The sequence below is a fragment of the Petaurus breviceps genome, unplaced genomic scaffold, assembly GCF_028583685.1.
Source record: "Petaurus breviceps papuanus isolate PSGF00001 unplaced genomic scaffold, PetGlider_PUasm1.0 90763, whole genome shotgun sequence".
NCBI lineage: Eukaryota > Metazoa > Chordata > Mammalia > Diprotodontia > Petauridae > Petaurus > Petaurus breviceps.
The window spans coordinates 2069038-2092395 of record NW_027187340.1 but is presented as its reverse complement, the minus strand read 5'-3'; the positions used below and the strand labels follow the sequence as shown (position 1 = coordinate 2092395).

The following is a 23358-nucleotide window of genomic DNA, read 5'->3' as shown; positions in this document are numbered from 1 at the left end:
CCAGTGTTGGGATGACCTGGATCAAATCCGGGCTCAGATACTCAGCACCACACCCAGAAATAACTGGCCGTGTAACCTTGAGCAAGTTACTTAACCCCAATTGCTTAAAAAAATAAAAATAAAAAAAAAAAGTTAGAGACATACTATAAACATCCTTATATCTCTTAGTGACCTATTATAAGTGTTTCATCTGTAAATGTGTCTAAGCCTTTTCCCATTCTCTTTATGTTTTCAGTATGTACCACTTTTTAGTGGTAATGTAATGAGCTTCCAAAATACTACCCACTGTGTAAAGTACTTCAAATTTTTGTTTTCAATTTACCTCTATCAAAGTTCCAGGGGCAACTGGTTCAATTTAATTTATTCTGGACTCTGATGAAGGAAGCTGTGTTACATTTACAAACTGTTCCTAATTTTATAGGCTTTGATTTTATTCCCTCTTGGTCTTCTTCATGTTTCCAGATTAAGGAATCTTAATTTTTAACCTGTTATGTAGAGCAGCTGTCTTGATCAGTTCAAATGCCCTACTAAATCTTCATAGTTCCATCCTGTCTTTGGTCACTCACAAATTTGGTTTCATTGTTACAGGTCCTTACCCTCAAAAAACTATTACCCTTTGGGTTACCTCAAACTTAAATTATTCTAAGCTTGAGATATGCCAAGAACACCCTAAATGGGATCACACAAAGGATCAGATACTACTGAGTGGATTGCAGTTTAGAATCTAAGTACTTCCTAACTTGTTTCTCCAGTATATTTTCCATTTCTTCATGAAAATACCAAGCAACTATGCCTACAAATATTAAACTTTACGCTTTATTCTATATGCCTTTTATGTCTGTTCCATAGGGTACTATAAGATGCTTCGTAATTACATTGTTTGTTTTTTTGGAGGGGGGGAGGCAGGGCAGTTGGGGTTCAGTGACTTGCCCAAGGTCACACTAGCTAGTAAGTGTAAAGTGTCTGAGGCCAGATTTAAACTCAGGTCCTCCTGACCCTAGGCCAGTGCTCTATTCACTGCATAACCTAGCTGCCTCTTCATAGCTTTTTCAGAAGATCTTTTTTGTACCTTAGACCATCTTCAGGCGCCATTGTGGCTGAAATATGGCATCATTTTGTGGCCAACCTTCTGGTGAGCAGTCTCTAAAAACTTAACTGATCAGCTCCTTAGATGAGAGGCATCTCAGTACAAGCTGTGTGCTCAAAACCCTTCCAGCTTAGTTTAAAAACCCAGATTTATTTTTGTGAACTTTAGTGAAAGCAATCTCACAATATAAAAGTCATTCACAAAATGCATTTTTAGGGGCAGCCGGTTAGCACAGCAAGTAAGAGCTCCAGCTCCAGTGTCGGGATGACCTGGGGATCGAATCCGGGTTCAGACATTTAGCACCCACCCAGAAAGACCTGGCCATTTAACCTTGAGCAAGTTACTTAACCCCAATTGCTTAGGGGCGGCCAGGTGGCTCAGCCAGTAAGAGCACTGGCTCCAGTGTGGGGATGACCTGGGGATCTAATCCGGGCTCAGATATTTAGCACCCACCCAGAAATAACTGGCCATGTAACCTTGAGCAAGTTACTTAACCCTGATTGCTTAAAAAAAAAAATGCATTTTTATCTGCTCTATCAAAGCTTGAGTAAAATGCTTGATTGTGTGTCCTTTATTGTATTTTTTTCCTTGCATTTAAATTCCTAGCTCTTTGCAGTACAGATATAGAAAATTAGAAAAGGCTGTTTATCCCAGAATGTGTATTAGCTCAAATACTGGCAATAATACAAAGTAAATGATCCAAATTTAAATACATAGTAAATTTTTTAAAAGTTCTTAAGGGATTTGAACTTGATCTCATTCAGTGTTGTCAATTTACATAATAGTCCCTTGAGAGGAAGATTAGACTAGGCCTGACCTTGAAATCAGGAAGACCTGCCATCAAGTCATGCCTTCAGCACATACTAACACTGTGATCTGTATAGATTTACAATGTTGAAATCACAAGTCTCAAACCCCCTACCCCCAAGAGTCCCTTATCTTCAACATTTTTATACTTTTCAGAGCATTTTCATATACATTATCTCTACAGAAATAAATAACGAATAGTTTTCAGATAACTAGCACTAAAATTCTTCAGAAGAAAAATGTTTTACAAAAAGCAAAATATACATCATCAAGATTCATGATTTCAAATGCAGCCATACTTTTCTGTCCTACTTTGTATATGAAATGTGCTTTTTTTGATCCTAAGTGCAGAATTTTTAAAAATTTAGAGGAAGGTGCTTTGTGATACAAACTATACACAAAAATTAAAACACTTTACAGTGTTAATTTACTTTTAGTTGCATATTGTACATAAAGCTAAATATGTAACAGTTTGCCTTAATTATGAATCATAAATATCAATGGGAGAACATTAATAAGGCTGACATTTAGACATTTCTTGATATGACTTCTTTTTTTAATTTACAGGGTTTAATTTAATTTTAATTTACAGTTTCATAGTATTAAGTTAAAATCCATTGAAAGAACTGGAGGTGTGTGTTTTTTGTTATAGAAATATGGTCAATACCTAAACCAGGCAGAGACAAAGCAGAGGAAGAAAACAATAGACCAATATCCATATTAAAATATTAGAACTGGGAATATTTAACCCAAAGAAGTAAAGATGGGTATGGGGGAGGGGGCCGGTGCATGATAGCTATCTTCGAGTATCTGAAGGGCCATCCCATGGAAGAAGGATTATGCTTGTATTATTTGGTCCCAGAGGGCAGAAGGAGGAACAAAGAGGGGAAGTTGAAAAGAGGCAATGTCAGGAAAATTTTCTTAACACTTAGAGTAGTCCAAAAGTGGAATGAGTGACCTAAAGAAGTGGTGGGTTTTCCCCTTCTTGGAGGCCTTCAGGCAGATGTGTAAGATTAAGGGTTCCTTTGACATGTGGGTTGGACTAGATGGTCAAGGGACCCTTCAACTCTCAAATTATGTGATTGCCAGTTTCCTTTTCTTATTGTAATAAAAAGACACAATTGGGGAAAAGTTGGAAAAATGGGATTTCAAAGTTAGAAATGTAGGCTACTATAAGACATACATATACTCTTTGGTTATATGAAAAAGCATGGAGTCCTTAAAATTGCTAAAAAGTTTGTTATTTCTAAGAGTTGGAGAAAGACTAGTGATATTTCTAACAGTATTTTAAATATCTAATCTCCCTAAGACATGTCCTCACTATGACCCAGTCATCTGGTAAAAAAGTTTTTAAAATTATGATGAAATTTTGTCTGTGGTAATCTTCAAACAGTATTTTTAAATTGCAAGCCAGTAAACAAATTGTGATTTGTAAATGAAGTGGAATGTTATTGTACTGTAAGAAATGACAAATATGAAGATTTCAAAGGAACATGGAAAGATTTATATGAACAATCACATGGAAAAGCAAAATAAGAAAGTTTTATGTTACACACACACGGAAGTACTATAATGAATATAGTAATGTAAACAAATAGATTACTACTAAAAGGCAGCTGAATTCAGATTACCCAGGTGAATAGCTGATGAAATGTACCTCTCTTTTCATAGAGATTGGGGTTTTAGATGCAGGGTATTGTATACATTGTCAATTATAGTCACTGTGTTGGTTTTGCTTAGCTGTTTTTCTTTGTTCAGTGGAGAGTGGGAAAGAGATTGGGAAATGATTGTGATGTAAAAACAAAAGGCATCATTAAAACTTTTTTTAAAAATCAATAAAATTATAACCAATAATTTTCCTCCAAACTAGAAGAAATGTTCATGTGCAATTCACAAGAAACATTTTATGATACATGGGAAACTGGAAGTTTGGTTGGTTGAGATTTTTTTTGTACTTAAGTATGCATAGAGAGCTTACAAACAGTCACAAATAGGATTATCATAGAAACATATCTTTAACTTTCACCATCAGATTTAAAGGACTTTAGTGGAGGCAGATATACTTTACTGTAGAATGTAAATCATTAAATTGCATTTAGTGCCATACAGTTCTGGACTTGGAATTAGAAGACCTGGCTTTGAATCCTAGCTCTGCCACTTACTAGATGTAGAACATTGGGCAAGTCACTTACTAAGGTAACAGATTTAGAGCTAGATTATCTAATTCATTCTCCCTCATTTTAAAATGAGTAACTGAAGACCTGTAAAGGATAAGTGACTTGCCCAAGATCACACATCTTGGTGATGTTCTAAATCCAAAACTTTGTACTGTGCACCTCTATAAGAATACATATAAGCTACCATATAGGATTATGACTCTTTATAAACCATAAAACACTATATAAATGTGAGCTCTGATGAGCATGCATCTTTGTAAATATGGATACAAATGGACACTTGTCTTTAAAAATCTCTTCTACATGTGCTTAATGTCATGAATTTAGGTCTTTAATTCATTGTGGATTTAGGTAGTTTCTTTTAAGGTAGTTGGAGCTTAGTTCAGTTTTTATTGCTAGGTAGATTGAATTGCCCACCTTTAAGGTTATCCTGAACAACTTAGCTGTAACCTTTAGAAATAACTTGTCTGATGATAATAGAAACTCTAAGAGCTTCTCAGAAACAAAATCAAAGCTATACTGTATCAAACAGGAAAGCAAGTAATAACAATCCTGTATTCAAAGTTTGAATGCCAAGAAAAATAAACTGACCAATTTCCTAATCCACTTGCTGATTTGAGCTAAAAAAATACAATCTTTTCATTTAAAAAAAAAATCACCTATTGAATAATGTCTCACCAGTGAATAGAGATTATTTTTGCAATAAGGCAATTTCAGTGGATGTGGTTATCATGGGATAATCACACCCCTGGGGTACAGCCTTGTGTCTGTAATCTCCCAGGAGTGTAATTATTTCATGATAACCGCACCCCCTGGTGTTGCATTATTTCTATTATGAAATTCTTAGTTTAGTATATAAAGTAACTTACTTTGATCACTTGAAACTGTAAGGTAGTGTTAGAATGTTCCAGCTGTGAGGTTTACAGAGACCAACTATAAGATTTACTACTCCTTTACAAAGTTAAATTAGGCAATCAAAATGCTTCTTTGTACTAAGCTGGTTTAGAATATGTTTTCCACCGATAAGATCTTCTTAACTTTCCGTTTTCATCAAGATAACAGCAAAAATTATATGTGAAATGTGTAAGTTTCAGCAATAAATTGAATCCACATAAAATGTTTATATTAAAATATAGTTCATTAAATGACCACTAAGACTGCCTTATGACTGTGTACACTACAGCTCTTATTTTCCCCAATAACTTAGCTTCTCTAATTTATATTCTTATTGTACATGGCAGCTTAGCTATCAGTTTTTTTATTTTTAAATTTGTTGTTCTCAGTACAGCAATTCCTTTTAATAATTATTACCTTTTAATTTTACTGTTTAAATACAGCTGAAATTTGTTTTGCTATTGGTACATTCTATAATACACGAAAAATCTTGAAACAGGTTAATCTCATAAACTATGCACTTTTCTTGAGAGCATAGGACATGAATATAGCTATCCTCCATTAAATGATTGTTGATTTTCAGTCAAGTTGACCAGTTACAGAAGCTTACTTTTTCATTGGAAATTAGTGGTATCTCACCCTTCCATGTGCAATCACTTTGTTAATCCAAGGGAGGCTATGTGGTGCAGGGTAGAAGGAAAGCAGGATTTGGCACCAAAGAACCTGGGTTCAAATCCTGACTGAGCCATCTACCATCTGTAGGATTTGAGGTAATTCACTTAAATTCCCTGAGTTGGAAGTTTCTTTATATGTAAAATAAGAGGACTGGATGACCTCTTGCTCTGAATCTTAAGTCTGTAATGGGAGGGGTGGAGGGGGACAGACAAAACAGATTGCTCTGATGAGACAGTGCAGAGAATGTCGTGTTAGGAGTCAGTATGCCTGGATTTGAATTCTGGTTCACTGTTTACTGTGTGCTCTTGGGCAGCACTCAACCTCTCTGGGCCTTAATTTCTTTATTGATAAAATGAGAAAGGGCTGACAAGGTGATCTCTGAGCTGCCCTTCTAGCTCTAAATCATCTATGGCCTGTAAACTCTATTTCTGTGGTTATTATCCTTCTAAGGACTACAAGTTTTGTCATCCTAGTCTGCTAATTTATTTTTCTTTTTCTTTTTCCTTTTTGCTTTTTGGAGGGCATTTGGGGTTAAGTAACTTGCCCAAGGTTACAGGGCTAGTTTTTTTGTGTGTGGGGGTGTTAAGTGTCTGAGGCTGGAACCAAACTTGGGTCCTCCTGACTCTGGGGCCAGCGCTTTACTCACTGCGCCACCTAGCCGCCCCTAATCTGCTAATTTAGCCCCACCATTTAGTCCTCCCAGAAAAGTAAGGCTACCATATCTACTAACACTGCCCACCTAAACCAGATCACTTTTTCCCTGTGCTTTGACATTCACTTGCTATGTGACCCCAAGCAAATGATATCTCTGAGCCTTCATTTTCTCATCTGTAAAATTGGATGATTGGTACAGGCACCACCAACTTGACAGTATTATTGTGAGGAAACTTTTGTAAATCTTAAAGCATTATATAAATGTAAGTTATTAATACTGCTTTCACTCTTTTCTACTAACTGAGCATTTACCCCCAAAACTGACTGTTATGTTATACTTCCCCAAGCGATTGTAAGCTCCCCAGAAGCAGTGACCATTTTGCATTTGTCTTTGTTCCTCCCTACCCCCAGTCTAGCACAGTGTTTTACACATAGTGCACTTAAAAGTGCTTGTTTAATTGGATTGGATTAGCAAGAAAAAATAACCACACTCTGCTGGGTCACTTGCTAGCAAGATCATGTTGTTACAAAAATGAATTTAAAAAAATACAATACATATATACTTCAGGGATTCATTATTTCATTAGTGTGGATATCCACCTCCACTGAGAGATGTCACAGAGTAAGCTATGACCAAAAAAAATTATCACTTGATGAACAGCTTTCTGGTGCTGTGTCAGATGACAGATAAGTAGTTTGTTGCTTAACCTATATTTTTAAAAAACTTTATTGGTTGGTGGGCTCTCCCAGAGTTGTGCTTCACTGGTAAAACCTTCCATGACCCAGGTTTGCCTGTATGCTAGAGTGAGCATTAACAGAGTAAAACTTGAAACCCCCTAGAATTTCATTAATTTGAATCTCATGGGTAAATGTATTGAACTCATTTGCTTGATTTTAGTTTCTTGAGTTTGAAATTCCAGACTCAAGTTGCCATATATTGTAATAATCTATGTAATTTTAAAATAATACTGCAAAATGTTTTCATAAGACTCAAATGTCCATTGAATTACATAGAATTGCCTGTCGTTTAAATTTTAATTATATATAAAGAGTATCTTAATGTCAATCATGAATACTAAACAAGATGTTGGTTTTGTTGTCTATAGCTGGCATTTAGCCATTTTCACATTTTTATATTCAAGATATCTGAAAATGTTGAAACAGTCATTCTGTTCAGAGAGGAGTATTACAGATTTGGGGCATCATTCTAAAAATAGGTTCTTTTCTTAATGGAAGAGGTTCATATTAGCAAATTATTAGTGAAGAAGGGTTTACTCCACTGATGAAGAATTGTCTATAAAAGGAACTTCTTCTTCCTCTTTTCTATTGAAAGAACCCTGTTGCCTTTGGGGGAGATGACTGGCCAAGAAATTTCACAGAACTTATCTGATCGTAAGTTTTAATAGGCATAGACAAACATCTAAAAAAGTGCCTTAGCAACCCTTTATACTCACAGAGACTCTGGTAGGCAGAGAAGCAACTCTGAAAATTCCACCTCACTCTTTGGTAGAGTTATCTAATGACCACTCCCTCAAGAATTGGAAATCCTTCATGATGGAGAGAGATGTCTACATCCAGAGAAGGAACTGAGCTTGAATCCAGATTGAAGCAAACTTACCTGCTCTCTTTCTTTTCCTTGTTTGGTTTTGTTTCCTCTTTCCCATTGTTCATTCCATCTGATACAATCCTTCTTTATAACCTGACTAATGTCTAATGTGAAAGTATTTGAAGATACTATACTTGATTGTATGGGGGGAGGGAGAGAAAATTTGAAACTCAAGGAATTGTAGAAATGAATCTTGTAAACTAAAAGTAAACAAATTAATAAAGACCAAAAAATTTAAGACAAAAAAAATTCAACTTCACAAGAAAAAAATTGGAAATCTTACTGGGATAGCTACTAAGACCGATTAAAATCTGGCAGAATTTCATAATGGAAATATTCTTTTTGCAGACAAACTAAGCAACAGAAAGATGGTTCTGAAAACTAATAAATGAATGAATGATTGGTCCATAGCTGAGGCAAACTGAGGATGCAATTTCTGTCTTCATTTTCATATGTAGTGGATCAGTCAGAGAACCAGTTGTATTTTTTTGTATTTAAAGAAGTTTAATGGAAAATGCATATTAATGTACACAGGAGAAAACTATGTAAAAAGCCTGTCAAGTCAGAGAAAGTACAAAGTCAAACTGGTAATGCCACAGTGCTCCAAAGATCTCAATGCTAATAATGATGATTAATACTTTGTAAAAATCTTTGACCATTTTACTTTAAGCCATTACCAGTGATTAAATCATTTGAAACTGTTTTTAAGTAATATCATAATTCAGCATGATTAGGTTTGTTATTAAAGTGGTTGTAACATGAAATTCCATTGTGATCTACTAGTTAATTGTAGTACTATTACATCATAGAATTAACTCAACTCTGTTTTAAAGAAATATGAGGGGTGATAGAAGCCATATATTTCTTAATCTCAGAAGGATATCATGATGTGTGTGTTCCACACCCACCCATAATACAAGCCCTCAAATCATTCTCTCATATTTTTTGTATAACCTGTTTAAATTCTGTTAAAAATCACAATCTGTAGGCTCTGTGTCAAGTAAGCTTGTGACTAAATAGAAGAATAACTTAGTACAGCTAGTTAACTAATTGACTTCCATCTGAATCACTTGTGGATTTAGAAGGACACTATTCCTTTTGCTCTGTAAAGCAGCCTAAGTTTTTACATGTTTCCCACCCTTAACAAAATAATCTACTATTCATAATCTAAGTTGCATACACATAACATTTTATAGAGAGAGAGAGATAAATCTACATGCATGCACATGCACACACAGAAAGATACTGGATAGAAGGTTAAACTTAGAGTCAGAAGACCCACATTGACATTCTCATCCTCCTTCTGACAGACACACCTCTTAGCCCTTCTGAGCCTTTACCAACTGTCTAATGGGTCTTTGATATATTGCTGTGTATATATTTGTTTTTAAGATAAGCTATATTTAAAGTCTTAGTTTGCTGGGACATATCAGAACTCTTGGATTCTGCTTTAATGAAGTGACCACATATATTCCTAGCCCTGTGCTAGGTAAAGAAAAATTCTCTCTGGCTTCAAAGGATCTAGTCTAATTAAAGGATAAAGCCAATCACCAAGACCACAGACTTACTGCTATGAACCATTTTAATAGCAACAACAAATAAGATAGCATGAGAAAAACACTATATTCATTGCAGTTATGACTATAAAGATATATCTTTTAGGTTATATTATATCCCAGATAGTGCAGAGAAAATGAAAACAGTGAAGAGGAAAGGGTTGGCACAGAACTATAAATCTGGGAGGGTTTTCCAGAGAGTGCCTAACCACCTAAAATAATGTCAAAGCTAGAAGACAGTAACAATATGTAGATGTATATACCCAAGCCTCTGATGTATCTTAACAAATGTTGCAGAACTTATTGTCTCGTTTGTGCCCTCTCCTAAGCAGGTGATGGTAAATTTTGTTCTGTTTTTCTCCATCATAAAACATTGAGGCTGGAATTGACCTAGAACATAATTTAGTACAATTTCTTCATTTTAAAAATGATATAGCTAAGGACTAGAGAAAATGAGTGACTTTCTAAAGGTCATACAGCTAGTTGGTAGTTGGGACTAAACCCTAAGTCTTCAAAGTACTTACCAGAGTACCAGCAACAAAAACAGCTTATGGTGTAATGAGGAGAAATGCTGGATCCCAACCACTTTACTGAATGTTTTAGTTGGATGTCTGCTGTCACCTCAAATTCAGCATATCTCAAAGTAACCTAATCATCTCTCAAAATTAGTTCTCTCCCAACTTCCCTGGAATTATTAATATCATAATTTTTGACATCACTTAGTTTAAAAATTTCAGAGACTCTTTGATTCATCCCTGAAGTCCAGTGACACTGGCCTCTGGGCTGTTCCTCTCATATGACACTCTATATCCTGACTCCATTGCATTTTCAGTGATTGTTCCCCATGACTGGGATTCTATCCCCTCATCCTCTCCATCTCTTGAATTTCATGGTTTCATTCAGGTCACTGCTAAAATCCCACCTTCTCTTAAGAAGTCTTTGCTGATGCCTTTTTTGAAAACTAAGGGTTTTTTTGATGTCTTGTTCCCATAGTTATCTCCAGTATTCCTTTTCCTACTCCTCCCAGAGACCCATCTCGTATAAGATTATAGTTATTTTTAAAGACAAAAAGAAGGGAAAAAATCAGCATGACTGATCACAAAAGTCTGAAAACATGTGCAGTGTGCAACATTTGTTGATCTCCCATCTCGGCAAAGGGGTGGAGTGGGAGTGTCTTCTCACATCTCTTCTTTCAAGCGAAGCTTGTTCTCTATAATTTTGTAATATTCACTTTTGGGTGTGTGTGTGTGTGTTTCTTTCTGTTTACGTTGTTGTAGTCTTATATTTTGTTTTCTTGGCTGTTAACTTCATTCTTTATCAGTTCATGTAGATCTTTCCATACTTTTCTGTATTGATCATTTTCTTCATTTCTTTCAAAGAAGTAATGCCTTTATGTTGATATGCTAAAAATTTGGCCATTTCCTGATCATGCTTTCATAGAAAGTACTGTGATAAATATTTTATTATATATAGGGGTCCTGATCCCTTTCAGTGCTAGGGCCTTCCCTTTTCTGTTATCTCCAACTTGTCCTGTAGATTTCTTTTTTGTACATAGTTGTTACATGTTATCTCCCCCATTAGACTGTGAACTAACTTCTTGAGAGCAGGTATTGGTTTTTTGACTTTCTTTGTATCTCCAGCACTTAGCACAGAGCCTGACACATGTTGATGCTTAATAAATGCTCATTAACTTACTCAATGATACATCTCCTTTATACCATGTGTTCTTCTTTTCAAATATCTTTGAAATTTATCTCTTCCTTGATAATTCCATTGCCATCACTGAGATTCAGGCCAAAGTCAATAATGAAGTATTAAGTACCTACCCTGTGCCAGGAACTGTGCTGGGTACCTGGATTAGAACTAAGAATGAAAATAGTCACTATTCTAATGCAGCTTACATCCTAAATAGGAAGACGCACATGCATGTGAAGTTAATACAAATATATACAAAATAGTTAAATACAGGTTAATTTGGAGAGAAGGTACTAACTATTGGGGAAATATTAATAACTATTGGGAAAAGAACTTTAAATTTGAAGATGGTACTTGAACTGCTTCTTGAAGGAAGAGGTGGAGTTAAGGAGGGAATGAATTCCAGGTATATTCCTTATGTCAGTTACTTCTCAAGATCATGCAGCCAATGTGTGGCAAAGGCAGCATTTGAACTCATTTTTTAGTGACTCCTAGACTGACACATAATCCACAATGCTACACTAACTCTCAAACCCTAGTTTGTCTACATTCAGTTCAGTCGTAGAATTTTGGTAGTACCACCAATTTTTGATTGGAGAAGGAAATGGTAAACCACTTCGGTATGCCAAGAAAACCCCAAATGGGGTTATGAAGAGTCAGACATGACTGAACAACAGCAACAAAAAGTAGATACAAATATGAATAAGACATGGTCCTTAACCTCCAAAGACTTCTTAAAGTCAAGTGATCAAAGCGCAGTCCAAGGGGCTGATTAATATGTGCCATAAATTGCTTCCTCTTTCTTTATGTCATTATCTTTTTCACATGTGTTGTCTTAGATTTTTTCACAAGGACAGTACATAGCTGATACATTCAGTTTGTGACATCATTCCACACTTTTACACATATATTTTTCTTTCCTGTTTTTGTGTAGTGTAGGGAATCTCTGTCCAACCTTTTTGTAAGGGGGCAGAAAGTAGTTGTCTCTGAGTTCACTTGTACCTATTAAATTTAATTGTTTTGAGGGACCACTTTGCCATTATGTCAGTTATCTAGTCTTAACTTAAATACAGTTGATCCCATCTCTACAGTTCTCCTCACACTGTTTTCCTTTGTCAGAGAGTTCCATTTTAGGTAAGAGATTATATTGGAAAATGACTAGTATAAAGAACAAGAGAAATAAATAAAATTTTTAAAAATGGAGTGATAATGAATGAATAAGACAACCAAATATAATTCACTCACCTTTAACTACACACTCCCTAAGGTGGACAATAATAAAATCATCACGGCTTTTCTAGAATATGTTGATGTGAACAATTATAACATGGCAGTTTTGTCCTAGAATAGGGTTTTACATTTCCTTGCCTTTTGTGTATCTTTCAGAAAACATTTAGGGATAAAGTAAATGTTGAATTTCTTCCTAACATTGAATATTTTAATAACGATTAAATTGACTTTCTTCCCTATGAACTCAGATAAGGACAATAAGAGGCCCCATTGTTCTCAGCATCCACGAAGATGAACTGGCAGTGTGTCAGGAAAATTCCCAGTATGAAAGAGTTTTATTACAATCTAGTACAATTGGTTCTTGCATAACCCTTAGAAAATCATACATAAAACATTTTCATTTATATAAATAAAAATCACCCACACACTCTATTAATAACCAGTTCACTTTTTATTTGGGACTTATATGTTGCTTGTTCTTACTGTGAAATTTTTAAGAGAATTTTTCACTTAGGACTTCTTAAAAGCAAAAATTCTGTGATCACATTAAGAAATGAATATGGTTCCTAACAATTCCTCCTAGTCATAAATCCCATTCTACACATAAGTGGCAGCCTTAAAACATCCTTTTACACATCAGTGACAGGGATGGCATGCAAACTCAATAATGTGTCATATCAGATTTTATTTTTAGTTAGTTAAGGTCTTTGAAGGATTTTTTTCAACAAACAAAAATCTGGTAAGCCTATAACTTCATAGATGTCAACTCTACTGAACAAATGGAGAGATATAGGTCCTTGAATAACTGAAAAGTAGGGACCAGATACATTTAAATCACCTGTTTCCTTATTCTGTTCCATTAGCTGGCAACAGGTTTGTGTATAGTGTGAGTGATGGCCTATTTAAAAGGACTACCAGCTTGCAAAGTGTCACTCATAGTATCAGGAATGGGGGAAAGAGTTCCTCAGAGACAATTGGCAACAATACAACACCCTTTTTCCTATCAATCAACACCTCCCTCTTCCCAAGTCATCACCACAAAGACAGGGTGGAAAAAATGGTCAGCTGGAAGGTCTTTTTAGTTTAAATAATGAAATGGATATTTGACCTTAAGAGAAGTAAGTGTACTTCCTTCTAGTAGTGAAATCAAGAAATTTAGACTAGAGCCTTAACTGTGTGCCACAGAAAACCTCTGTGTATCATAGCAATTATGGCTCACATTTAAAGGATGCCTTCCTCACAAAAACAAGGGAACTGAGGCCCAGAGAGATTAAGCAATTTGCCTACAATTCTCTCTGTCAGTCATGCGCACCATATAGCACTTGCAATTTTATAGGCTTTTATGCTTCGTATGACCAAAAGTTTTTCTAAATTTTGTGAAATATTTTATTTCTTTTGTGATAAAATTTCAGTTATTTTATGTGAGGGGTTTGCACTTTGGAGAAAGAACTTAGAATGTTGAAATCATATATCTTTGAAATACTGAAATAAAATGATCAGATTTACATTTTGCTACTGAATATTTTCAATTGAGAGGTACCCCAGCACAATGGAATGGAGAGCTGGATTCAAGGCAGGAAAACTTGGCTTCAAGCCCCGCCTCTGAAACATTCTAGCTTTATGGTCTCTGGACAAATAATTTAATCTCCGAGTGTCCCAGGAAAACCTCTAAGAAGGTGTATTGCAGATGATTCACTGATCTACATTGGAGGATAGAATTTTCTCACTAGGAGTTCCATATATAGATGAAATCACACATCTGGGGAAAAAAATTACCTATCAGTGCCTATTCCTCTGTTTTGTCCTTTTTCGTGGTAGTCTGTTTGGTTAAGAGATTCTTAACTCTTCTTTCATGTACTCCATGAATTTGTTTTGTTTTTTTTACTAATTTAATAACTGTGTCAGTAGAATTGGTATCCTTTGTAATTTTCAGGGCTTTCTTTTATACACTTCAGCTATCATTCTTAGAAGGTGTCCTTTGGTTTCACTGGACTGCCAAAGGGGTCATTAACACAAACCTGTACTCCTGTTCTTTACCTATAGAATTTGAATTTCAAGTGCTACCTAATGCTGCTTCTGATTACAAATTGCAACAAATTTAAACAAAAGTCAGGTCATGTCAACATTCTTGGAGCAATTTGCACATTGAATATATAGTTTATTTATTGATTTAAGTTTCTGAGTATGACAGCCATCTGGGAGCTCTAGAATACTGACACTGTAGCCATAGCTGGTGCTGGTGCTCCATGATAGAGTTGATCTCTCAGGTGGACTTATTAAGTTCCCACCAAGTTGCTTTCTGTAACGACCCAAAGAGATCAACAGGGAGGGGCGGCCAGGTAGCACAGCGAGTAAGAGTACCGGCTCCAGTGTTGGGACGACCTGGAGATCGAATCCCGGGCTCAGACACTCAGCACCACACCCAGAAATAACTGGCCTTGTAACCTTGAGCAAGTTACTTAACCCCGATTGCTTAAAAAATATATATATTCTCAAAAGTGATCCAACAATAGATCCCTCAACAGGAGTTCAGCCCAGTTAAAGGATCTGGAGAACAAGCAAGTGTAATCACTAAGGGCTTTTTCTGCAAACTCTTTTATCTTTAGAGTGATTCTAACAAGTTCTATCTGGAAGCAAGACAAATGCCCATCAATTATCTTTATCTATAAACTATACAACTTAGATAACAGAAAAGTAGTTATACCAGTTTCACGTCTGAGAAGGCTTTAGCCCTTTCAGTTTGAATTGCAAGAGAAGTTCATAGAATGAGGAGTTGTGTTCAAAGCTGACCAATGATTTCCCTAGCATCAGAACTTTTAGGTATGGTCAGTGCAGGAATTTGTTTTGCTTCACAATGAGTATTTGTTACAAGAGTTTTATTTTTACTTTTTCAGTAGAGGGTTGGAAGTTTAAAGAGAGAAAACATTTTTGTTAATTAAAAAAAGCTAAAATTTAATATAAATGCTACATGAAAAACAGTCATTTCTGTTTCCAAGCTGGAGACAGTTTTCATCTATATTTGTCTTAATCTGTTTTGTATCCTAGATTGTAGACTATAAAGGGTAGAGATTGTTTTTCAATTAATGTATAAACCACATTTTGACATGCTTATAAGTGTTTAATAAATATAATTTAACCCTACTTATTCCAGTCTTCAAACAGAAAATTTGATGATGCTAGTGACAAATTATCTTTTAAGAATTCGTGTTTGTTTATACCTCATTTCTTGTTCAGAAGTAAGTAAGCATGCTATAGTGGAAAGCGCGTTAGATTTGAAGTAAGAGGGCCTTATTTCCTGTCCCATGTTGGATGCTATTATATTCGGGATCAAGTCACTAACCTCTTTGGTCCTCAGTTTCCTGATTTTAAAGTGGGGGTAATAAATGCACTACTTCATATAGGGTTATAATGGGGCGGCTAGATGGCACAATGAATAGAGCACCGGCCCTGGAGTCAGGAGGACCTGAGTTCAAATCCGACCTCAGACACTTAACATTAAAAAAACACAAAACTAGCCGTGTGACCTTGGGCAAATCACTCAACCCCATTTGCCCCTCCAAAATAAAAGAAGCCCAAAACAAAGATGCTTACATATAAATGGCACCATTTTCTTTGGAAAATTGTAAAGAAAATGTCATTAACCGATTCACAGCTGCTTTACTATTACTGCTACATGCTAAGGAGAAGATCATCATTGGTTCTACTAGTAGATTGCAGTTATACATGGAGTATAGAAATGAGGAGGTCTTACTAGAAATAATAGAGTCCCTCCAAGGAATCTCCAAGGACATTGATATCATGTATGGTAAAAATTATGTTAAATGTAAACAAGTAATTGTATTTTTCCTGTAATTCATATATATGGTAGCAAAACTAAATATTGTCACATTCTTTTTCTTTTCCCTTTCTTCATTGCCCTGATTCTTCATTGCTTTTGTCATCTGCCATTAGTCAGAACTTTTGTTTGGGGGAAGAGATTTTGAATAGTGGTGGAGGATTTTGTTTTACTTTCTAGCAGAACCCTTTATGTTGCAATAGACTAAACTGTAATGTCTAAGGCTGCTCAAGAGGAGTATCCATGTATAATTTTATCGTAGATGCTCTCCTCTGAGCAAAGAATTTGTTTTTAACTGCCAAGGCTCTTACATTGAATGAGACCTACAAGGAACAGTTTTGTAGAAGTGGATTATAACTACTAGTTAAGGAAAAAAAGTTATTTTATATATGTGTGAGTGTTCAGAATTATAATATATCCAAAACAGTATCATAACCATTTTATTCCATTCTGATTCTAACCCATTTTATTCAGTTCATTATTATAAAAATTATATCTGTTTGTGTTTATTATCCTAAATGTGCAAAAAGGCCTCATTGAAGGTCTCTTATAGCCCTTGCTTCCCATCTTTGATTCTGCAGAAAAAGCTTAGTTGGGATGATAAAGAAGTATTAATTTTAGGGGAAAAAATGAGATCAAAGGGTTTTTGTATTAGAAGGTTCTTTAGAGATCACATAATCCAAATCCTTCCTTTTGCAAATGAGGGAACTAAGGTCTAGGGAAGTTAAGTGTTGCTCTGGGTCATGATTAAAATTCAGGTCTTTAGACTCCAAATTCTTTCCACCAAATGATGCCTGTTGACATTTGTCTAAGTTGTAGTTAGTCCGTAGTAAGAATAATCAATCTAACAATTTTTTAAAAAGGACTTTCACTTCCTTGAAGTACTTATAAGTACTCCAATTCAAGTTGATATGAAAACCATGTTTTCTAAAACATCTTATAAAAATTACCCATCTTTTGATGAAAGCTGATGAAATTAGTAGCCTCTCATCGTCATTGAAATGTTCTTTGGTTCCATATAAGTAATAGTACACTGAGTGGTTTTTTCAGCTTAATTCCTAATATATTAACTTGCTCAATTCTTTTGTTGCTTAATGAAATTGTTGACAAGTAAATGTAATTTTGCAATTTTTAGCACAGAATTTTCTGCTTTGTAAATTATATTCTTAAATATGAAGTTCAGATAACCACCTAAATGAAGGCATCATAGAATCATTAAACCCATTAAAAATGTTAAACCTATGTGTTACATCATTTAGGTTAACAAATTGTACTTGACTTAAATGCATACAGTGAGAATAACAACAAAAATTCTGTTTTTATTTAGAAATTTATCATTTCTGGTTCCTAATTATCAAATTTTATATAAACACATTTGATTAGTTGAAATAATTTAAAATAATTAGTGATAATTAAATTTCATGAGTAGGAAAAAGTAATATTGTTAGCAACCCAAAAATCCCTATAGTAAGAAGACTCGCTTCTCAATAAATAATTAGAATTAAGTATAAATGTTTATTACTATATTTAATAAATATTAATTTTATGTTACATTTTTCAGTAGATTAAGGTATCATTATCTTTATTTAGTACCACTGCTACCACCACCCCCAGTAGACTCTTTTCTTCTCTCTTTCCAGCAACTCAACAAGTCAACTCTAAATTATTCACAGTGACAGGGATTATAAAGTCTGTAACTCAGTTGATAATTGCACCTGGTTCCAACTTGACACACAGAAACATTTTCCAAGGGAGACAACCAAGTGTCAAATGGACAAATTCTAATTTCATTACCTTTCTTTTCCTATAATCACCCTCTGGTGACCATGGCAAAAGAAGTTAAATGTCTTAAATGTATACTGCTTTTGCATTCAGACTTGTATCCATGAAGATATTCAGGCCACAAAATGTTTTTAACAAGGTCATCAAATGTCCACATTTTATTACTTTTTGGTTGCTTTCAAAACACAACATAGTAGATAAGGGATGAGGAAAAGAAGGAAGTATACTCTAATTTCTTGGAAGAGAATATGTAGGAAACGAGAGGACATACCCAGAAATCTATTCAAGATTGTTCTAGATTTGTGTTTTCCCCTTTTTTTTCCTGACCCGTTCTTGCTATTGTTACTTATACCATACTTAAATGACCAGAAAGAAACCTTGGATTGAGTTCCTGCTTATGTTAAAATGGCAATTTCAGCAGTAAACAAAAGCCACCCGCTCCCTTAATTCTCCCCTCTAACGACTACAAAAATTTATGCTCCTCTAGCCTGCCTCAAGTTCCTTTTAACCAAGACCAAGCTCACAATTCAAAATTTCTAGGTTTAGATATACTGTATAGGTAATATTTGGGAATTTGACTTTTTTTTGTTTGATGTCAGCATCCACATAAAGAAAAATTGTTTTTGTGCCTTTAAAATACTCATTTTTAATTAGATTTTTGTAGGAAGTGGCCACTGGAAATTTAATTATGATCTTTTCCTCATTCTTGTTAGGTTTCAAAATCTCAAATCCAACAATAACAAAATGTATTTTTTGCAATATGACAAAGTTACATAAGAAGAGAATCCCCTTGCACGTAAAGAAAAATGCAATTATTTTCTATTCTGAATCTCCAGACTGCTGTTTTAGAAAATCATATCTGATTATTTGCTCAGCAGAAGATTATTGAGTTGATTTAGCTATGATTTTACTTAACAAAGCTTCAACTGCATTCCTACTGTGGAGTCCAAAAAAGGTAGAGAGATATAAATGATACATTCAAACTGTGATTTTTGTGAACAGGGCCATCAATGCACCCCTCGGAGCTAATAGCGGAGATGAGAAACAGTGGGTTTGCACTAAAACGAAATGTACTGGGGAGAAACTTGACCGCAAATGATCCATCACAGGTAATGATCTTTTTATCAGTAAGCTGAAAATGTCTATAAATCTAAATGTGATTGCTTGTGAATTGCTACTTAATGTTTTCCAATATGCATGTCCATAGGAAAGCAAGAGAAAGCAATGGAAAATGTCTAAGATCTATTGTAGTTTTGCTTCTTTACCAAGATGGCAAATAAGAACTTATTTTTAAACCTCTCTTTTAATAAATGAAACCTCCTCTGGTTAGTGTAAATGAACTATCCACTGGCATCACTGGTTAGGGTTCTGAGTGTGCTTTGATGCTACCTTGATCCTAAGGAATCTGGATGACAAAAGACAGTGGGGGAAAAAAAGAAGTATGTAAAAGCAAACCCTCCCAAAATTACAATACAGTATTTTAAACTGTAATTTATTGACTTAATTTTTTTTTTCAAGTTCACATATGGAAACACAGTGCTTCTGAGCATTAAAAGGGACTGTACAAATTAAGGTAGCTCATGGAATAAACATGAAATGTAAGACTCTGTTCTATTGAAAATTTGAAACCAAAAATTGGAGCAGCTTTAAGGTTCCTTTAAAGACCCATGACCTTATTCATTATGTAAATTTCTTAAATTCAAAATAAATCTCAAAGGTTTGACATGATTCAGCCTGAAGGAAGAAGGTGGGGAGGAAAGCTATGATACGTAATGATTTGTAGCTCTGGCATCCCTCCTTAAAGCACCCTGATGCTGGCTCAGATGTTCATCACTGCCCCAGTTCATCATATCCCCCTTGGGTGTTTTTCCCACCACTCACCCAGAAGTATTTGTCAAGCAGTCTTATAACTTGTTAGGAAATTTAGCATTTTAATATCATTCTCTTGTTGGTACAGGAATATGTTGCAAGTGAGGGTGAAGAAGACCCAGAAGTTGAATTCTTAAAATCACTATCGACTAAACAAAAACAGAAACTACTCAGGTAATTATACCAAAGTATATACTTGATGACTTGAGCTATAATTTTCTTTATGTTGAATTTTAATGTACATATTTAACTGCATGTGAGCCTAAGGGTTTACAGCAGATACTTTGCACTTCAATTCTCTTCATCACATTAATTGGTTTTGAAAGTACAACTACAGTGATGAAATTTAGTAAAAAAGAAATGTGAGTGTACCATTTTATACTTACTTTTTAATACTATAAATTTATGGGGGGATGGTTTCCAGTATACTTACGAGACATTTATAGATTGTGCTTTTTCAAAGAAATTTAAAATTTCTTTGTTTCTAATTTTCCTTAGAAAACATTTCCAGTTTCTTATATTTTTTGTTTAATTTTGATTTTTTTTTTTGTCATTTGAGTTAAACAAGTTTTGGGTTTCTAATGGATATTTAATTTGTCTATATCTTTCTGTGTATGTTTACCTCTGAAATTATGAAATTTCTGTTAGAGTACCAATAGAGGAAGGTTATATTTTATAGGTACCACAGAAGTGTTAGGAATTTTTAGAGACTGATAAATTTGCATTTACATTTTATGGAGACAGAGACTAGTAAAAACTATGTAATTTGGATCAGATGTATCTAATAAACCAATTAAATGGTCTAGGAAATTTTTTTTTAAATTAAATTCTAAATTACTTGGTAATAGAACTAACAAGTATCTTTAATTATTTAGAAAAATGCAGAAATTTAAAAAAAACAGTGACATCCTACATTAATCAAAAAAAGGTATCAATTTTAAAAGAAAGGGAAATCCATTGAGTTTCAGGTTGCTTTTTTTAATTTAAAAAATATTAAGTAACATTTTTATAATACTTTAAAATAGCACATATGTATAATGCATAATTTTTTAGCCTAAATATACCTGCATACCCAAGTTCCAAGGCATCCCATATACTGTTGTTTTATATACCTATTAGACTAGGCTTTCTTTAGCTCAGAATGAACATTTTCACATCTTGTACTGTCAAATTCTGACTCAATACTATGAGCAAACAAGAGAAAATAATAAGATGGAATTAAATTTAAAACTATTCAAAGAATTGACCTAATGAATTTGATGGTTTTTGATACATTTTAGCTTCCAAATAATTTTATAGTTTGAAACATTGTTCTTTACTTTTTAAAAATTAACCCTGCATGAGAGAAGAGTGTGTGTGTGTTTGTGATAAAAGACACGTTATTCAGACACTTGACATACTTACTAGGTATGTGACTGGGCAAGTCACTTAACCCCAATTTCTCTCCCCCAAAAAAAAGGAAAAAAAAAACGACGTTATTAAGACAAGTAGACACACTGAATAATGTGTAGAATTATTTCCAGTTCCAAATTTATTCGGAGACCCCCAGGCTGTTTTTGCTACTTGACCTCATCCGCTTAGGAAAGAATAAGTACTGCAGAAAAGGGAAGTAATATTGAATTTAAATAATTTAGAAGGAAAACTTGTCATTTAATAACGTACAGAAATGATTTTTTTTAAGTCAGTATCAACACCCCTTTTTAAAAAATCAGTGTACAATCTTGAGCCACTGAACTGAAATCAAGGAGCTATGTTTAGCATACTGATTACTCTTTTATCTCCAAATAAAGGAAATTGGATCGCCTTGAGAAGAAAAAGAAGAAAAAGAAAAAAGATAGAAAGAAGCAGCAGCTGCAAAAGAAGAAAAGCAGAAGTAAACACAAAAAACATAAGAACAAATCCTCCTCCTCCTCTAGTTCTACCACTTCTTCATCCTCTTCTTCCTTTTCTTCCTCTTCCTCTTCTTCCTCTTCCTCTTCCTCCTCCTCCTCCTCCTCCTCCTCCAGTGAAACTTCAGAAAGCAGCAGTGAGAGTGACAGCAAAGAGAGAAAAACACGAAAGAAGATGGCTTCTAAGAAGAAAAAAAAAGCCAAGTCTTCAGAAGGTGACAGCAGTGATTCTGAAGGGAAGGGGGGAAAATCTGGGAAGGCCAAACTTGATGAAGAGCCCTCCAGGAGTCACAGTCACAAGGAAAAGGCAAAGGAGAAGTCGAGGTTTTCAAAGCAAGAGAGTTTAGGAGAGAATAACAAATGGAGCTACTGTGGTTCTGAAAGAAGGTCCAAAAGGCAGAGTCACAGCCCTGGCAAGAGAGAATCTGAGGGCAGGGAGAGAAATAATGGGAGCCAAAACAGGGAACACAGGGACCACAGAAGCTCCAGCAGAAGTCACAGCAGTTCTGGACCAAGACAGACAAGAAAGAGACGGGCCCGGAGCCCCAGCAAAGAGCACAGAAGCAAGAGGGGCTCCCGAAGCTCTGGCACACCTGTGTATAGAGGTGAAAAGAAACACCGAGAGGACACCAGGGAGGAGTGTGGCAGGGCAGCAGACAGACATCGAAGCAGGAGTGGAGACCGCAGAAAGAGAGAGCATCTGTGACAGGTGCCTGGAACGAGAAATAGCTCCACTGCTTTAGTGACTACCTTCCCCAAGGGCTAAATTATGTACTATTGTCTTTCTAATAAAAAGCTCTGTTTTCATTTTCCACTCCTGTAAACTGTCCTTCCATGCACAAAACTCCATCAGTACCATGAGAATGAATTTTGTGAATATTTGTAAGTAGTCTATTTTTTTGTCTGTAGAAATATTTTCATTTGGTGTTTTTTGTTTTCCTATGCTAAATGAACACTCCTATAACTTTGTAAATGACATTTTCTTTGTTTTGAAATATCTTTTTAAAAAAAAAGAATGACATTTTATTGAATGGGTATAATTTAATTTGAATTTCTTATTGTTTTTAAGGTTTAGATTTGCTTTGGGCAAAGCATAATCTTTGTAAAACCTCTTGTAGAATGGTTAAATACTAGAATAATATTTTCAGCTCCTTCTGGGGTAAGGGGTGGCCTGAATATATTTTGGACAGTACTTGAGGGAGTTTGGGTACTGGATTTTTTTTATTCTTAAACTTCTACCTTAGAGGGCAGTTTTCATGAGCTAAATAATGGTTTTAAAAGTTCTGCAGAAATGTATAACATGTTTTGGCCTCCTGCAGTGTATAATGGGGTGAGGACTATCTTAACATCATGAACCCCTGTTGGTCTTTGTCACTGTGGAGTCAAGTTATTGTTCAATAATTTTTCAAGACATGAAAAGAATACTGTTTGCAGCCTTAACTGTTTCCAGGTATTTCATTCTAGGCAGTAGGATATTAACTTGGATGACTTTTTTTCTGTTGGCACACAGCTGTTAAGCTTTTATTTTTCTAAAGGCTTAAGTTTTCACTTCATGTCATAAAAATGAACCATTTTAATAAATTCCAATATTTTTTAGAAGTA

General features: G+C 34.9%; 1 protein-coding gene across 1 annotated transcript in view; it reads left to right on the top strand.

The window, feature by feature from the left end:
* The window catches only part of CIR1 (corepressor interacting with RBPJ, CIR1), a 41449-nt gene extending 18091 nt beyond the window's left edge, over positions 1-23358 (top strand). The window contains exons 7-9 of the mRNA XM_069068431.1: positions 19001-19107; positions 19956-20041; positions 21658-23358. Of these exons, the coding sequence (XP_068924532.1) occupies positions 19001-19107; positions 19956-20041; positions 21658-22462 (998 nt within the window). The 3' untranslated portion in view covers positions 22463-23358. The remainder of the gene's footprint in view (positions 1-19000; positions 19108-19955; positions 20042-21657) is intronic.